This window comes from Crassostrea angulata, chromosome 6, assembly GCF_025612915.1.
Source record: "Crassostrea angulata isolate pt1a10 chromosome 6, ASM2561291v2, whole genome shotgun sequence".
NCBI classification, from domain to species: Eukaryota; Metazoa; Mollusca; class Bivalvia; order Ostreida; family Ostreidae; genus Magallana; species Magallana angulata.
The window spans coordinates 10,489,169-10,508,837 of record NC_069116.1 but is presented as its reverse complement, the minus strand read 5'-3'; the positions used below and the strand labels follow the sequence as shown (position 1 = coordinate 10,508,837).

Below are 19,669 nucleotides of genomic sequence, written 5' to 3'. Positions count from 1 at the left end.
CCCCAATATGGAGATAAGGGGTCGGCCCCTAAAACGTCCTATCCCAGATATCTCAAAAACGGCAAAGAATTTCTAAACACTTGTTGGACAAAATATGTTTGATATCAGAAGACCTTTCATATAATGCCAAGAAAAAGGGGCTGGCCCTTCAATTTAGGGGCCAAAAGGGCTCTAAAGTCTTTCTTCAATAGCACTTTACTGAGTAATATTTTGAAAAGCAATATTGAATAATAAATGCTTAAAATGATGCGCTTGTCAATATTCAACCATCGAAATTTTGTCACATGGCCCCAATAAGGGGATAAGGGGTCGGCCCATAAAACGGTCTTTACAAAATAGCTCAAAAACGGCTAAGAATTTCTAAACACTTGTTGAACAAAATATATTTATAAAGACCTATCTTTTTATTTATAGGGGCCATAAAGGCTTTGAAGTCTTTCTTTTATAGCACTTCACTGAAAAATATTTTGTTATATGTTTAGGAAGCAATAATGTTCATCTCACATTTATTTAACAATAAATTATAACTATTTTATCATGTGTTCCGTAATTAGGGATTTTTTAAGGGGTTTTAAGGGGCCAGAAGTCCAAAACTTTGATAACATAACTCAAACAGAACAAATATGTTTTAAAGCATCATTTTGAAAATCAATATAGAATAAGAATGCCGAGAATAATGTTCCTAACAATATTCAACCATAAAATTTTTGTTGTTGCCCCGATAAGGAGATAAAGGGTCAAATATCAAAGTCAAGGTCACGTAACATTTAAAAAAATCGCACGGAAGACCTCCTCGTTGCTCGCAATGAGATCGTGTCTAGTTTATTGTTCTTATTATTAAATTTCTTCATTACTATAACAATCGGTTAAAAAATCTATAAAGATTATTATAATTACCAAATTTAAAAAAATGGCTTTTGTTTGGGTTTTTTCATCATTTATTTGCCTTTGTCAAACGGTCCTATCGCACTGCTGTGTAAGAATACTATGGAAATTCGTTCCGTTCTAAAATAATCTCTTACATTTTAAACAGCTGAACTTGACCGGACTTTCCAAAACATGGTATCACGAGATCATGGGAAAAGTAGAAAAAGTATGGTAAAAGAAGACTAACACACCTATTGTCGCACACTCAATTGATTTTTTCTCAAGTTTACAAAGCTTTATATAAGCAAAGACAGCGTAATTACACTATTTTATTTGTGTAAAATGTGATGGCAATTATTCATTGCGGTGGTGCGATGTCCATGACGTCAACACCATCGATGGATATCTGCTGTGTATTAGGTAACTAAAGTGTTTTTTGACATACCGCAAATAATTTTATTGATTTTATAATCAAATATATAATATAAATGTATATGTTTTAAGAATATAAAAACTGAAATCAGTAAACATGAAATGCAAACGGGAGTCTTATAAAACTGGCATAGAAATGGACAGTTCCCTGGTTCTGAGGCAGAAATCTACAAAACCGAGAGTTTTGTAAGTTTTAAACACGATTTTCCGAGATTTAAATTCAAATTTTGGCAAGGAAATAGTAGATTAATAGTAGAAAATTTCTATAAAATGCAAAAGAGCAGGTACAGTGTTTTTGATATCACTGAACACCCATACTGATGGTGTATAAACATTGATTTGGAATGAATAAATGACTTAAGCGTATAATGGAATAAATCTTCTTAAAAAGTTGAAAATAATTGCAGTTAAGCTCTCACAATGTCAAGTAAAGATAAGAAAGATGTCCGAAATAACATAAACATTTTAGCCTAATTAATATACAACCCCTTAAAGTACCTCTGAAAATGCTGCAGAAAAGATTTGTTCCAGTCTTTTTAGTCCCCTACCGTTTGAGGAATAATATGAAATTTGCTGAACAGCTTCAAAATGTCAAACTAAAGATCAAGTTTACACTTTTGTAGCGTCTGGTTGACATCTTTTCGAGAAAATTATTTTTTTATATTCCAATTCTTTAATGTTCGGGTTCGTTATCGGGTTCGGTGTGTATTGAATAAACGGGGAAAGTATATAGTCAGTAATGATATCGTGCATTACTTGTACCATTCCTTTTATTGTTTCTAACAAACAAATAAGTTCTGTAAAATAGTGTCAAGCATTGTGTTGTAAATTTAATCGACAGTGTTTTTGTATTATTACAATCGGGTTCGTTTTCGGGTTGGTCTCTTTATTCGGGGTACAGAAGACGGTAAGAAATGATATTCTGCATAACAGTGCATTGTTTTCACAAATTTCTATCAGCAAATACTTAATGGACTTGGCGAAATTACATGAGATAAAATAAAGAGTATTTTACCCATTTTTTATTTCATTTTCATATCAACGATGTAGTTTGAATTTCCTCTGTTCTTTTTTCTCTAATTAAAGCATAACATCTCGTTTATAACAGTTTTGAAATATGTATGCTTCGAAGCTTTCATAGAATAATACAGACCGGTAGGGGACGTGTATTGCTTATGCAATACTCTCAGAATGCTTGTTAGTCCCCTACCGGTTTTCACCGGAGGGGACTATAGCTTTCCTCTGCGTCCGTCCGTCCGTCTATCCGTCCGTCCGTCCGTCTGTCTATCCAACTTCAGTTTTCCACACTTTTTTTCTTTAAGCGTTTGAGGAATAATATGAAATTTGCTAAACAGCTTCAAAATGTCAACAGATCAAGCTTACACTTTTGTAGCGTCTGGTTGACATATTTCCGAGAAAATTAATTTTTTATATTCCAATTTTTTAATGTTCGGGTTCGATATTCTGCATAACAGTGCATTGTTTTCACAAAGGACTAAGTGCGGTTTTATGCAATTTTTGCCCCCCAAAATCAAAGTTTTAGAAAGAGCTTTAAAATAAGATGAAAGATAGTTAAAATCATATTGGAAATAAAGGTGTAAAAGGTTATCACCACAGTGACGTCATAACGTAGAAATGACGTCATGAATATTGCATTATTTTGATAAATTCAGGCACGTAGCATCGTTTTTGAAAGAGGGGGGGCCAGAATCATCCAAAAAATCTTGACAAGCAAAAAAAAAAAAAAAGGAAAAAGTTACGTTTCCCAAAATCTTCAAAATCCTAATCCGGGGGGGGGGGGGGGGGGGCTTTACATACTCCCAAAAAAGTGGGGGGGCCAACTCAATGATAATTCCATTTTTTATATGTAAATTTTAAAAAATTTGTTGCTGCGAGAAAAAGTGGGGGGCCAGGCCCCCCCTGCCCCCCCCCCCCCCCCTGATGCTACGTGCCTGAAATTGATGTTTTGTAGCAAAATATGGGTGTTTTCCGATGGTTTTCCGACTGGGAAACATCGAGCGAAGGCTTGCTCAAGTACCATTTTTTAGTATAATATATATAACTATCTGAAGAAAAACATATGTTAAAATTGCACTTGAGCAGACCTGCGCTCTATACTTCCGAATGCAAAATATAGAGCTAAAATGAGAATATCTTCATTTGTTTGCAACTTTGCGGGAATTAGGTCATTTAGATGACGTCATAGATAAAAAGCCAGTGAGCAATAACGATTAAAATCAAGATTAAAGTTATAGGCATCCTCTTTACAATGATTTGTGAAGATTTCATTCTTATACGATACTATTTAAAAATTGGTCGAAATCGGGGGCAGATATTTGACCAAACCGCACATAGTCCTTTCCACAAACCGGTTGGGAACGTGTATTGCTTATGCAATACTCTCAGAATGCTTGTTGAATCAGCTTTTGTCAGTAAAATCTGGATGCAGTGATTCAGAACGAATGTATTTGAATACATATCAAGATATTATCTATAGTAATGTACAAAAAATGATTGGATGCACACCTCCTCTGTATTGTTATTTTTCTTCCTGCTTGATTTTCCCCTGTCGTTTTCCTCTATCGAACCTTGACATACACCAGTATCTCTTTTCGAGATGACAACCTTGAAGTTATATCTGTGGTTTTTGATATTTATTTGGAAAGTTCCACAGAAAGGTAAGTGTATTTAATATTATGTTGTTCAATAAACTAAGTATGAATGAAAAATTGACAATCTCTTTCTACAAAAAAAAGGATAGGGTATTTTAAATAGGGATACATTTTTTGTCAATACTCTGTTGATTAGACATTATATTTTCTTTAAAGATTGATAAATCAGTTAACATAGAAATAAACAGTCTTGTTTTTCGTTAAGTTTTGTAAGGAAAGTTATTTGCAAATATGAAGAAAACATTCAGATAACATCCATGTTAGGTGTTTGTAAAGAAAACTACACAAAACTTCAGCCATTTTGTGTAATTGAAGCCATTGCGCTGAAAAAAGCGTATAGTGTTGCCGGAAGATGAATGGCAACAATCACGTAAATGCTTTTTGTGGAGTCAAATTATAACGACAATGGAAGAACAGAAATAAACACATGTTATTTACTTTTAGGGGAAACTGTATCATGCAACTTCGAGTCAGGTGATGCATGTGGTTGGAAAAATGAGAACTTTACGATGTCAAAGTTTAAAAGCAATTTAGAACTGTCTGGTCCAGAAAAGGCTTTTGAAGGAGGTTTGTATGACAACAGTTTAATTTGTCACTGGTTTTGTTCTTTGAATCACAATTAGATACTTGCATGAGCTTGTATTTACAAAGAAAACACTATCATTGGCTAGATGCATTGAATCTGAATTATGTAACTTTATAAACATTATTCCTTAGATTATTAATATCCATATACCAAGATAGGAGTAAATGAATATAGTGTTTTCAAACTACTAGTGCGTTAATATAGATAAAAATCGCTATGGCAATGTACATTTTGCATCGTAGAGTTCTATGCCTTTTTCTATGAGGAAAAAAATGAAGAAAGTGGCGCAATCTTAGAATTTACAGTCCAAGAGAGCAACGACAACTGTTTGTTTCTGGCCTATCATATGTGGGGAAGTCAGATGGGGTCCCTCGAGATAGAAGTTTATAAGACAACAGCGAATTCGTGGGAAACTGTGAAAAAATTTAATGGCAGTTTAGGGAACATGTGGCACTGTAATGGGATCGAACTACCTTCCATTCCTAACACTGACACAAAACTGAAGGTACCAAAAAGTTACATTTTTCTGTAATTGAAGTTTAATCAAATTTTCATACTTTGTATTTTCTCTAATATTATATAATTGTATATTAAAAAACCAGTTCACTTTTAATTAATTAAAGAAAAAAGCTAGAATATACAGTCTGGATTAAATTTTTTTAATAGGTTAGAATTCACGCTTTACGGGGCATAGGGATTTACAGCATCATTGGAATTGACGACATACGTGTCTTTGAAGCCGGATCAACCTGCGTAACAAACAGTAGGTTCAGGTTTCTTACAACACTACGGCGTCTACACGAAATTATGCATAACCTATTGGAATTGTCAAAATCTTAGATTTTACAAATTTTTTTTGTTAAACAAATAAAAACATATAAATCTAAAAATTAGCAACTTGGGATCCATTTTTCCATAGACTGTAGTCATCCGCCACAGACTACAAGAAGTCTGACAGTGACTCATACTTCACCAACGTTCTCGGGATCACCGAGGGCCACCACAACAGAGACAATTCAGACGTCAGATTTTTTCAAAGGTTTGTGTACACCTTGCTCATTAGACCTGTTTACAGATTTTCAGTCTTTAATAGGGGTCAGATACCATAGTCGGAATCCCACTTTCAGTCTTGCATCTTTTTTGTTTTCATAATATATATATCATTCCCAAATCACCAATGATAAAACGAAACACTATAATGTTTTGAGGTAAATGTATAAAACGACGACTTTATGAGTACGAGAAAAATTCAGCAAGATGGCCCACGGTCTGTAACAGTATTTGATATGGACGTGGGTTTCCGAAGATAGTTAAATACATGCTCTAATTTATGTTTTTGGGGTTTTTTTGCTTATCATCAGATCAACTAAAAATAGGAAACGTGAAAAATTGAATTTTAAAGCAAAACATTCTGTTTTTTTACGCCATTCTGAATAAAGTTTATTCGAATAATGATATGTTTTCATCTTTCATTAAAGAATCGATATAGATCAACTTTTTAATAGCTTACAGAATTTACAAAAGGATATCTTGTTAAAAACAGTAAATGTTTTATTTGTCTTTGATATGGATATACATATATTGGTCTTCTCAGTAAAATAAACACTTAGAATTAGGTTAACAATCTGTTGATTTGTATTTTAAAAAAAAATCCTGAAACGTCCATTATAATTATTCCCCCAAAATGAAACCAAAAATCGATAGCATTCTATACTTTGGGCTTTTTTATTCAAGGCTAACAAAATATATTCCAAACCAGCTATCTTTGTTGAAAGTTGATACTTTGTCAGTAATGGTGTTATGAAAATCGTAATGAATTTTTATCGAGAAGCAGATGAATTATGATCTCCCTGTGATTTTTCTTGCAGAAAACCTTCCACTGATTGCCGGGATACCAGGGGGTCTGGTGACCTTCTTTGTCATTATAGGAGTTATTTATCTCCTCTTTCAAAAGTGAGTAATGTTCAACATGTAACTAAGACTTTATCAAAATAAAATGACTTAATATTATTCAAATATGTGTACCAAAATTATCTTGAATTAAGAATAAAATGTCCTGTCCAAACGTTATTCAATATACTAATATAAACTTCATGTAAATGAGTGGTATTCATCGAAATAACAATTTTTTTTATAATGCGTAGTCTATTTTCTTATCACAACATTATAATGTATCACGCAGATATTCACATCATAAACTATTGATCCCCTTGCAGAAACAAAAAGGATAAAAAAGATAAAGCCCATCATGATGATTTTTTCCATGGTCAACCACCACTTGGTTTCCGGGCCGATCGATACCGTTCATTTCCCCATAACCACCATCTCCACGAAGAGGAGGTTTACGACGAAATAAAGGACGAAAATCGTACGTCTAAAGTCAGCAACCTTAACTACAGGAACGGGCCACAGAATAATGGTAATATTGGAAGTTATTCCAAAGATGAGTATCTTACCCCTTCCTTTGCTGGTGAAAATGGACAAGATTCATACCTTACCCCGGTGTCCCTTCACGACAAAGATTCAAGCGATTACACTGTATTACCAGCTGTCACACTACCCATTGATCAAATCACTGCAAAGTATAACCCGGGAGGCGGGGATACAATGAATCAGGAGAACGGCGAGTACGTAGAACCCAAGGACCTCAACATGCCTAAAACACGTGGCAAAAAGATCTCCATCAGTGATCAGGGTGAAGTTGTTTATACTGACGTCAGCCAACATAGTAGATATGCAAATGAGAATATGGTTAACAGACCTTACACGTCATTATCTACAATTAGGTCTAAACGCTGATCAGGTAAAACGTATAATATACGTCACTATTTGCTTAGGGAAGTTTTCGGTCGGTTAGAATATCGTCATTTAGAAACACTTCATTGTATATCATTAAAAACCAAGTCTGTATGTATTTTATTAAAAATTAAGCAAAATTGGTTAAGAAAAAAAAATCCTTTAACATTTACCACCTGATATTATACCTTTGACATTTAATATTTGATATATATATGTTGAAATTTGATACCTTTATTGTCTCTGCAAGAATAATTGTAATAAATACTTTTTTATGCTTTACTACACTTTTATTTGAATGTTTTGTCGTTTTGATTAGAAACAGATTGGTTAAATGCTCCGTCAACTACAGTAAAATGCTCTGTACTTGTTTTGCTAATTCTTCTACATTGCATACATTTCCAGAGATCAAGTATTATTGATTTCTTTTTCTTTTCTTTTTACAGATATATTGTGTTTTATTTTAACCATAATATGTTGGTTTTAGGTCACTGTATGTATGAGTTTAAATACTAGTAATTAAATCACTTAATGCAATATTAGATATTAACATAAAAAAGACTATCGTTTGGGTTTTTTTTTTTTTTTATAATTTTCTTTTATTGATGAGCCGAAAAAAAATGAAAATGATATGTTGGTAAGACAATAAAAAGGAAAATCGTATAAACACAAGTGTATGGTATCCTTATGTTATTTTACGAACAAAGGAGGAGGATTGTATGACACAGATAGTAACGATTAAAAAAAAAAAGGCATAAAAAACTTCAGAAGATAAACACATCCGAATATTGCAGAAGTTTATTCATCTCAAAAAGTAGTGAACAATAATAATCTATAAAAAATGTGATTGTAAACGTGCTTTGATATCTAATAAACTTTTATATTTCGGATGATTATTTTTTATTACAATTTTTCAGACAAATCAAATTGCTAAAGCCATGGGTTAAGAAAAATATGTTTTTTTAACTAATACTGTAAGTCGTTTTAATTCTACGGTGTTAAAATTTCACGATTACTATTAAAGTACCAATCGCGATGGTTTTAATTTCACGCTGTTTAAAAATCAGTTGATCAGAATATATAAGCATTGAAACGTTTTTGAAAACTAATGATAGTATTCACGATGGGTTTAATTTCGCAGGAAAATATTTAATCGCGAACATAGTGAAATTAAAACCATCGTGATTATTTGCCATTATATACAGTATTTATGACTTAATGATCAGTAAGTTCCCTTAATTTTTTGTCGTAGCGTTTGGAAATTCATTCGTTTTATATGCAGATTTTGAATTCTTTTGGAAACCTGGATGACTCGTGGTTTTGTGCACGTGCATCCGACAGGTAAGTCTAGGTATGTTTTCACGTACTGAAAAACACCGTCAACGCATCGCTTCTCTAACAAGGGAATCCGGTAAGACACTGGTTTACATTCATAATTTCCCATCCCATCTAAACAACTGCTGCATCTGCATCTTGCAAAGTGAAGAACTTGGGGATACCGATTTTCGTTAACGTCCTCAACCAAATCCCAGGGACAAAGAGATCTTTCGTTTAGAAACACAGGCGATGCATCTAGATATGGGTTAAGGCACCGCGAATTGTCAATTGGCTGACTAAATGTATTGTTTAGAACTTCTATTCCGCGGGCTTCAAAGTGTAAGTGCTGAAGTTGTCTTTCAAACTCATCGTCGCTAAGTCTGTGTGAACAATGCTGGCAGTTTGTCGATACAAGCAAGAAGAAGAAAATACTTAATGTTAATATCCATTTTTCCTGCAATTTAAAAAAATTCAATAAGTTTTAAGAGTAAATATGTATGCATATTTTGTTTTTTAAATTTAACCAAAAAGAAAAGAAACGTGAATGTACGTATAATAAATGTTTCTGGCGAACAAAGAAAAATATTCAAAATTTGTATATTTTTATCAAATTTCTTATATAATATATGCATTTTCTATGCTCTAAAGAGCGGGTTTTTTTTTGGCAATTTGCTACCTCTGAGAGGTAGTTGAAGATGCCAGACTGAATACCTTTTCAACGATACAGATGGCAACTGACCATCTGTGATATTTTGTGGCAGGTAGCAAAGAAGATCTAAATGGTAGAAAGAGTGCCAACGTGATAAAAATCTGTTGAATGCTGAATACTGAATCTCTTTTTATTTAGATATACATTTATGTGTTAACGAATGTAACCAGTCCTAAAAAATCAATCTAATACAGGTGCACTGTTGGTCACGTCCAAAATTAAGTACGATATTAAAAGAATCTTCAAAAGCTATAAATGAGGCGATTGTTTATGTATTTATTTATTAATGGACATATTAACTTTGCATGGATGTTTTGAAATGAATAATGAATTATGTCTTCCAATATCAAACGTATTAAGGGAACAGGACGTTGCAGTGTAAAATTATTTGCCAATGTATTTTTTTTTTACTGCTTTTTAGGCAAATCAACATTAAGATGTCCCCTACAACATATATTATTTTCATGACTATTTTCTTACCTTGCAAAGGAGACATTTTGATATGAATTACCCCCCCCCCCCCCCCCGGCAAAGATAATTTGATAGTACACCCCCCCCCCCCTTTTTTTTTGCAATATGATTTTCTTTTAAATTTTTATTTTTCTGCAATTAATTTATTTGGTGGAAGTTTTCGCTAATTATATTTATTAATTTAAGAACTGTCAATAAAAGTCACATGACCAATGTCCGGTCTCCCCTTAACGAACCATTGTGTTCATTTTAGTCTTTCTTTATATGTACTTTAATCACAATTTCTTAAAGAACAAAAATTGTTTGCTCAAATTAATTTTTTTCAATTACAGGGTAACCATTTCCTGGTCTTAAATTTCAAATAAAACCTTAACATTTTCCTTCTGGTATATTCGTAGGTTTCCAATATTGATAAGCAGTCGAGATCACAGAACTTTTCGCTCAAGGGTACATTTTCATTCATTAGATCCATGGTAGGTGGGCGCATTAAATAATGAAGCAATGTTTCAAAGATATCATATATTCTTAATTAAAATGGAATGCTAAACCTATATACCTGTGGCAAGAGTTTGACTGTAACCAAATTGTGAACTTTAGATCAATAGATATTTTAAAATAAGTGTATTTGGGAATGTATATAAAATAACGTATGCTATACAAATGTACTTCTATATTATTCTAAAGATAGAAAAACATGTTCCTTTTTCTGGAGTTGGACTTTTCACATTGGTACGTAATTACGTATCACAGAGCATGCCTGATAAAAAGAGTATTTTTTAAAACTTACATTTTGCTTCAAAATGATTCAAACATTAAATTATGCGATATCTTAAAGAAAAAGATGTCACACGCAAAGACAAATTTGACGGCAGCCCCTTGGTGTGTTTCCATAACAGCATCAAAAAAATAATTCGCAACATGTTTTCAAATCATTTCTCACTGTCGACTTTGACTAATAATAATTGTTCTGTCGATGTTTGTATATCTATAATTTAGTAGTCTACATCAGTAGAATTGACTCCTTAAAGAAAGGCTATACGAGGATTAAAAGTTATGAAAAAGTTACTTTTGAAATTAGCACAGACTTTAAATGGCTTCGGTAGCTTGTTTTTATTGATACATGAAACACCAAATTAACAATAAAAAAGATCTGATGTAAAAATTTATAAAAAGATACTAGATAAAAATAATACATTGTAAAATGTTTCTTAATTGTTGCAATGTTGTTAGAAAATCAAATATTTGTTTGTCATTATACTATGGACTTATGGCCCTTTTTTATCAATCATTAAATAAGTTCTACTTAAAATATTTAAATTTTTATGCATTCCAATTTCTCGAATTTGCTGTGAAACTCGTACAAAAATTTTTATCATTTTATTTGCTAATGAAATAAAAAAAAATATTACTTACCATATTCGAGAGGATTTTTTCAAAGTTTGATATTTGACATTTGGTGTAATTCACAAACAAGTCACACAGGTAATGGGGAAAGATCTCGGTTATTTTATACTATCATTTACGTAATTCGCCATCTTGTAGGATGGTTATGCTAATCATGCAAGTCAAATCTATCCATTTAATTACAACGAATAGTTACTGAAGACAACTGATACTGTTTTTATTTAAGATCATTGATGTGAAACTTGAAACCACATGAATAAGAACCTACTATTGGTTAGTGGTGTTGTTAGCGTGGAGGTGAACAGAGGAAACTCATCTCTTATAAAGATTGCATGATTTCATTTGATTTCTAATCCATGTTTCTTTGTTTTTTAAACAGTCTCTTTATATTTCGATAAAACAAAACTTGTATAGGGTTTTAAATTAAGAAAAAAAAATGTTGTGTACGATTTAAACAGCAAAGAAATTAACAATAACAAAACATACCAACATCTAATTTTGGAAGCAACCACTTTGATGGATCGATTGTTAGAGGTTCAAGCACAAACATAGAAAATCTTAAGCCCCATGAACGTAAACATTGACCAATCTTAAGTCGAATCGTATATTGATAACATTTATTTGAAAAAACAATGTTTGTAAAAATTGTGGTTTGAATTTTTTAAATACAATCATATCATGAACAAAATCATTAAGTTACATTTAAATATTGATTATTGTTCACAGTTTTAATAGTCTCACCGCGGCCTTATCGGATAAATCATAGTACAATGCATATTTGCTGATAAATTATGATATATATATATATATATATATATATATATATATATATATATATATATATATATATATATATATATATATATATATATATATTTTCATTTTGAGATACAATGTATTACCAGCAAAGGCCTTCTGAGCTTAGTTCCTTTCGATGCGTACAACAGTGTGATTTTAACCAAAGAACACTTTAATTACAATGTTTACGTTCATGAGTCTGAAAGGCTCTTGCAAACAGCCAGTACCGATTTTTACCTTGGCTATTCTTTTGACCATGATATGTACGTGTATGACTTAGATGCCATTAATGGCATTAACATCTTTTGTATTCAATTTTATAATATAGGGATGAAAAAAAAATTGCTTCTTGGCAATGCTCTTGGGGGGGGGGGGGGGGAAACCACACTTAGAAATTATTTTTCTTAAATAGAAGATAATATTTTATTGTACAAATAATTTTCCCGCCGTTTTTCATTTTATTTTTTGGCTTAAAACGGCTTATTTTGAGGTAGTTTTTTTTTCTGAAAACATTGTGTGCATGCTGGAACAAACAAAATATTTTCAGTAAAGATTTATCTAAAAAAGACCAATACCTGACAAAAAGATTTTGCTTTTTCAAAACTGCGCTGTATATTTCCCATTCGAAAAGATAAGAAAAATGCAAATATTTGACTATTTTTGATTTAATTTTAATATAGCGTCACTTCTGACACTATATCTTGCCAGCGAGTGAAATAGAATTCCATAAATAGATGAAAAATATATTTAAACCAAATCTTCTTCAAAATAGCAAAACAATTTGATATACCTGAAACATGTTCTAAAATCTTGAATCAATGGGGCCAAATTTGACTCTTATCATACAAAGTCCTTTGAACATAGTACCTACCTGTAAGATAAGTAACCTCGCACTGGTACCTAACATCAATGAATTGGAATTTCTTTTCTTTCTTTTTTTAACATCAGCACAGTGTGCAGAACAAATCAGAGTGTTCTATAATATAACTTTTGTCATATTTACGGGGTTCTTTACGCTATTTTTTTCCAATATTGAGAAAACAATTCCAGAATCACCTGGTATTAAGGTATCAAAGTTTAATAAAAAAAAATACCGTAGATGGTTTTACTTTAGGTAAAAGAAAAAGCTAATTCTTACCTTTTCCATACTTTGTCATTGATCAGCCTGAGATGTAAAATAAGTTTTCGTTGGAATCATTTCGCTTAAATATCGTAAAAACGTATACTAGTACACGGAAGAAAAAAACAAAAATGAATGCCCGATTAAAAGTATTTGACATACGTAAACATCCGCCGATATCAAAGCGGCATATACGTGTGAAAGGATTTAGAGCTCATTCCGGAGATGCTGCAATTACTTATTTCCCTTAGCAAGTCGCATTCTCTTTGATGACTAAAAATAAAATGGAAAATATTCCAAAATTATCATTTTTTTTTCATGATAACTTAACAACATCTTTGAATCATAAACAAAACGAACAGTTAAAGAACTATAGGACTAATCCATAACCTGACGTACTTTTTTCTCAAAATATTCCAAACATTTAAAATAAGATTCGTTCTATTTTTCAAAATAGGTTTCGCGGTAAATCAAAGCGTAAGCTATTGATCTGGGAGTTGTAAATTTGAAATCTGCTGGCCATTCATAATTTTTTCCACTATAGATATACCAAAAAAGAACTTTATATGAAAGTTTTTAAGTCTTTCAGGTACCTAAATTGTTATGTTATTTTTAGAAGATAGTTTGTTCCTATTTGTTTGATTGATTTATTAACAGTAACTCATTAACAGTAAATCAAAATTCAATTAAAATCAGTCAAAAATTGACATTTTTCTTATTTTCTTTTGAATGGGAAATATAGAACGACACTTTGAACAAGAAAAGTATTTCTTCAATTGTAAGTCTTGGATGGAGATAGTGGCCCTTTTAAGCTAAAAATACAAACATGGTGGGAAAAGGTTAACTCTATGATGTCATATATTATTTGCATTTGGGTCAAAATGAAAACTTTGAAGAAAAAAAACTACATTTATAAATGTACAAAGAAAACAAATAGATACAGTAGATTGATGATTTTCATTTTAGGAGTCCATTTTAGGCCCGATATGACATATATACTAGTATATATGTATATGTTCTTTTGCATTTTCTGCTAAGTAACGTATAATTTAAAAATTCAAAAGTCAGATAATTATATATTGGCTTTTCATCTATTGCACATCTCGAGGGGAAAATGCCACTTCTATATTGCAATATCACTCGTATGTCTATATTTGCATGGCACGGCGTAAAATACCTTTAAATTAGAAAAGACTTGATTTAAATAATTCTGATTTTCAGAAACATGTATTAAAAACAAAAAAGAAATACATATAAAAATGATACACAAACATGTAAGATTTAGCTTTAATTTTACTGCTTTACATTTGTTGTAGGCCTTTATAAAATATATTCCTGTATTTTCAAAAAACAATACAACATATACATCGTTTGTTCAGGAGGCTGGGTGGTCAACAAACTAACCTTCGGATCTGCCTTAATGTCAAGATCTAGTGAATGAAATGTGCCTACATATTCATGAAATTCAAGATATAAATTCTTTCAATGATGCTTTATAATAATAGCTTTGTTTCATAGGGTGTACCGGGGCTTAAATATTTGGTAAACACAATGAAAGTTCGTGTTTAAAACAACCATTCTCTATAAATTATTAATGATTACAGTAACAAATCTCGGAGTTTTGTCCATTTTTGACTAATGAAATATGACTAGAATACCTACTGTCTCTCCAAAAACGTACTTAAACAAGCTCGTGACTTCCTCTTTAAAATGATGTCAAATTGAATATAGATACCGGAATTAATTTTGCCATCATTTAACATAAAATTCCAAGAAATTGTTTAATTTTGTACATAAATCCTTTAAGGGTGTTGTTTACTCAGGGTCTGAGTTCTCAAATTCGGATTGTTATAAATGCAATGTAATGAGTAAAATTTGTTCTAAACATAAAGTATTTATAAAATGAATTATTGACAAAACATTCGATACTTTTACTTTATCATGGGATTAGGCTCAAACAAAAGAATAGAGGAAATTTGGAGTAAATTTTCCAGATTTTGAAATTTGGCAGTACTCTAATATTCAAGTTTAGATTTTTTATTTTAGTCATGTAATTCTGCATAGTTTCTGTTGGTTTACCTCACTTTTTCATTAAAATAATCTTATGGCACGAAATGCACAAATATTGAAACAGGCTTAAAAACGATAAAAGACACCATATCTCAAAAATTTGATCGTTCACCTCATATAAATTGTATGCAAACAGAATAAGGTCAATATAAGTAGTTCAATACTTTAAATGTTTTTGCATTATCATCATTCAATTTTTTGTAAAATTGGATCAAAAATGGGTAGGGATTTGAAAACTGATAGAGGAAATTCAGACTAGAATATTTTCAAAAATTGTTGCTAAAATCCTAAAGCTTTGTACTTATTCAGTGCCACTACCATTCATAAACTGTATCTTTTTTAAAGTGTTTTATTATTTGTAATATTTTTACAATTAAGAAAATCTCAATTGTAGAGTAAAATTGTATGGGATTTTTCTTGATTTTTCCCAAAATATTCAATGGCCATTTACTCAAAAAGTAGGTAATTGACCTACTTTTTTAAAAGTGAAAAATAACACTACAAGCAAATAATATAACACACGATATATGGCTTTCCATTATCACCAGTGGATTTTTTCCATTCTGAGTAAACGTCATCCTAAAAGTACGTACGGTAAAAAGATTCTTCAAATCAGTTATGACGTCATAATGGTTCTAGCACCAAACAGACACTCTGGAATCATTTAGTAGATCTTGACCTTAATATTTGCTGTAAAATATCATTTTGTGAAGAAAAAAAAACATTCCATGTATTTTAGCTTTGAAATTTCAATGATTTACTATATCTTTATATAGAAATCTTCTTTTTTAAAGCACAATTATTATCACTCATAGTAAGCCGGTAAAAGGCTGTCTAGTTGTATAATTTAATTGATTTTTGTGACATATATGGTGTGTAAGTATCTGTCTTTGGGGTTCATGTGGTAATGAATATATAATGAATACTGCACGTTTAAAGTTAAAAAATAAAAATGCATAACCTGGTCAGGGGTAATAAAACTTATGATTACCAAACTAAGGTTTATGAAGTCAAAATGAAAATGTTCAGAACACTAAATAAGTAAGAGATGAAGAGTCGCAACATTGCGACTAGATTAAAAGTAGCAATTACATGTACGACCTTGAGTTAAAAAGCGATCAATACCATGAAAAAGTCTTAACTACGAATTCTGCTGCCATCAAAGAAAGATTGCAGGACCAGATTATTCAGAAATGGGAAAATTATATAGATAATTCAAATATTTAAAAATTTATAAACAAAATTTTGGATTTAAAAAATACTTAAGCATTCTTACTAAAATAATTTTGGAAACCACTTATTAAATTCAGAACAACAAATCACCGTTTACCGATTGAAACCGGTAGATGGTATGGAATCCCTGTATATAACAGATAGTTATGTAATAGTGGTAAATTAGCGGACGAATTTCATTTTTTTTTCCTCGAGTGCAAATTCTTCTTAACTTTATGTAAACAATTTCTACACACCAGGTATTTTCAAAAACCAAGTACATTAAATTTAGGGAATTGTTGATGACAACAAACATCAAAACATTAAAAAGTTTAAGCTCTTTTATTTTTAATATTCAGGAGCAAGTCTGCTGTCCAGCCTAAACTATATTATCATATTCTTACTTTTACTCTTCGCGTATTGATTACCAATAAAACTCTGTATTCTACATGATCATCCACTTTTTCTACCACTTTTTGTATTATTACTATTTTTCTCTCTTACTTATGCTTATTGACACATGTATTACTATGTTGCATTAAAATATAATATACAATTTATTAGACCCTTGACATCACAATTTAATGCAAATATGTTATTGTACCTCATATACCACTGCATGATAATGGTTTGAGAGAATAAATTGAATTGAATCGAGTAGTAAAAGTCACTTTAACGATATAAAAACTGTAATTATTTTATTACTTATTAGTAATATCATAAGTATTTCAAGAAACTTGTGTACGTAGAAGTTATGATACTGTACTAGCTGTTTGAACATATTTTTTCTTCATTGACAAAAAAGGGTATAATCATGATTTTGACAAAATTTATTTTAAAAAAAGGTTGGTTGGAATTTTGGACTATACTTATTCTATCTGAGGTTACATGTCCTCTAATTGAATAAAATAAACTCGTTTTTTAAGAGAGAATGAAATGGTTAAGTCAAGTCCTTTTTCGCTGACCATCAATTTCCCCAAGGTAAGACTTTAGAAACCAACGAGGCCGCTGCATTATCCCTGATCGTGTTCCTATGTCCAGGATCTGAGGAGCCACATAACATGGTAACGTCTCTCCTTACCCCTTGTCCTGTAAACGATATCCCCAAATGTTGCCAGGGACTTCCCACAAGGACGTGGATAATTTGTCACGATAATAACTACATGTAGCTGGCGAAATCTAATATATTTGGAAATAAGAGCATAGTCGGTCATCGATGTCATGGGAATTATTACTTCATTTAATGATTTATATCAGGCTAATTAATAATTATACATGCGTACATTTATTTTTAACTTTTCATTTTTTTTTCATTTACCTGATATTTCGTTCACTCCTTCAGTTAGTTAGTCATGATATGTCTGCAGAAGGAGGGGTCATGTATAGTTATATTTTGCGGCTGAATCAGTGAATAAAAACCTGGAAAATGAATTCTATATATACATGTATTGGTTTTCTTAAGTACAATTTGTAAACAAAAATAATCAACCAAGTATTTGTATCATTTGCATTTTTCTGTATTTATTGTATGGTTACGTACATCACAAAATCCATATGTCAATCTTTCGAGAGTGAGGTTTACAATGTAATTCACTCCATGCTTCATCCCGCCTGCATGATGAATTGTGACTTATTTATATACGATATTAATTGTTGATAGGCCCTTTAGTAACACGTGGAAAGGTAAGGGTCATATAATATTTTACCAAGCACTCTTGTGCTAAGCATGTATTAGCACCTGCATGGGCTGCGTTCAAGATCGTAGCAGCTAGTCTAGCCGCTATAGGTCGTAGATATCTAGGTCTATTGGTTAGCCGCTAGGTATCAGATTTGAAGTTGGAAATATTCAATTAAAGACTAATTTCATCGACATAATTTGTTAATTTTAAGCGGAAATATACATGTTAAAATTCACTATAACTTAAACGATGATCAAAATATCAATAAATAGATTTTATGTTTGTTACAAAGTGGTAACTAAGGTGGCCATCTTGAATTTGATGCTTAGCATTAAATATTTAGGCTACGAATATCTACGTAGCGATTAGGTTAGCTTACCGTTCAACTACGTAACCCTACGTAGCAGTTATATACGATTTTGAACGCAGCCCAACAATTTCGATGTATATAGTGGAGTACATTTAACAATAAAATGCTTTCTTTGGTGATTCATTCGGGATATGAAGGTAGCGACATTGCAGAAAAAATACCGGACCCGCGTTATGTAATTTTTTTCTGCAATTATACGTTGCATTTATTTTCATTTGTACATTTTTTCGTGCATGCAAAAAAATTGTCGTTAGTTAATAGGGAGAGAGCGATATAAAAAAAAATCAAAATTCAATGACTCCTAATTATTGGTTTATGTCAGCATACTATCATCAATAACATCTCACAGTTAAACGACTGAGGGGGAACAAACTTACGTTGCTTCGACACATCTAAGTTTTTCAATGGTCACTGTGTTAAAACTGTTCTACTTGCGTGGCTTTTGATGCGATAATATGCATCATCATGGTAGATGTGCCAGAGCTATGGTAATTACATTACGTTGTGATCGCTTTCCAAAACTGTTGTTTACCCTCAATGTTTGCATTTTAATTTATTTCTAATTTTATAAAATCTCAGAAAAAAATGTTCATTTTATTTTGAGGTTTTTTTTTTATCCTATTGCATTTTGATTGAAAATAGTTGTTGATATGATATAGAGCAATTTAACAAAAGCTTGGACTTTCGATTGGTTGTAAACTATCTAGCTTGCTCATCAAAAACAAACTGTTAAATTTATATCGATTAGAAGAGAAGAGTCGTTGTTTTCAATGTATTGATATTTTTAGCCAACGACTGGACAGTTAACGATGAGTATACCCCGCCTTCATCAAAGACGCGTACTGCATGCCCAAAGTTTAGTTCTTGATAAGGGTTCTAGTAATATTATTACTATTAATATCATTATTTATTCATGTAATATTATTATATAAATGGAGTATTATAAAGTATAAACAGTGCTGTGTGTTTTAAGCAGAATTCAAGGAATTAGATATTGGTGATGAGTAGCAAGAAAATCGAGTAATGGAACTAATCTATTTGACAAACGAAGTAAAATTACTGAAATGACCTAAAATATACCTATGCCACTGTGCCAAAAGTATCATCAAGCTCATGCTTGTGTGTGCATTGATAATTATGTATTAAAAAACTGGACTAAAATAAAT

General features: G+C 31.5%; 1 protein-coding gene across 2 annotated transcripts; it reads left to right on the top strand.

Moving 5' to 3' along the window:
- Nucleotides 1–3,663: 3,663 nt before the first annotated feature.
- On the top strand, nt 3,664–7,924 carry LOC128190840 (uncharacterized). 2 transcript variants are annotated; one of them, XM_052863053.1, is made up of 7 exons: nt 3,664–3,977; nt 4,416–4,538; nt 4,854–5,062; nt 5,224–5,320; nt 5,477–5,596; nt 6,426–6,510; nt 6,774–7,924. In XM_052863053.1, the coding sequence occupies exons 1-7, from the start codon at nt 3,917–3,919 to the stop codon at nt 7,354–7,356; spliced, it is 1,278 nt and encodes a 425-aa protein (XP_052719013.1). In that variant the 5' UTR covers nt 3,664–3,916; the 3' UTR covers nt 7,357–7,924. The 2 variants fall into 2 exon arrangements, with proteins under 2 accessions (XP_052719013.1, XP_052719012.1); XM_052863052.1 differs by having other exon boundaries at nt 3,666–3,977; nt 4,800–5,062.
- The last annotated feature ends 11,745 nt before the right edge of the window (nt 7,925–19,669 follow it).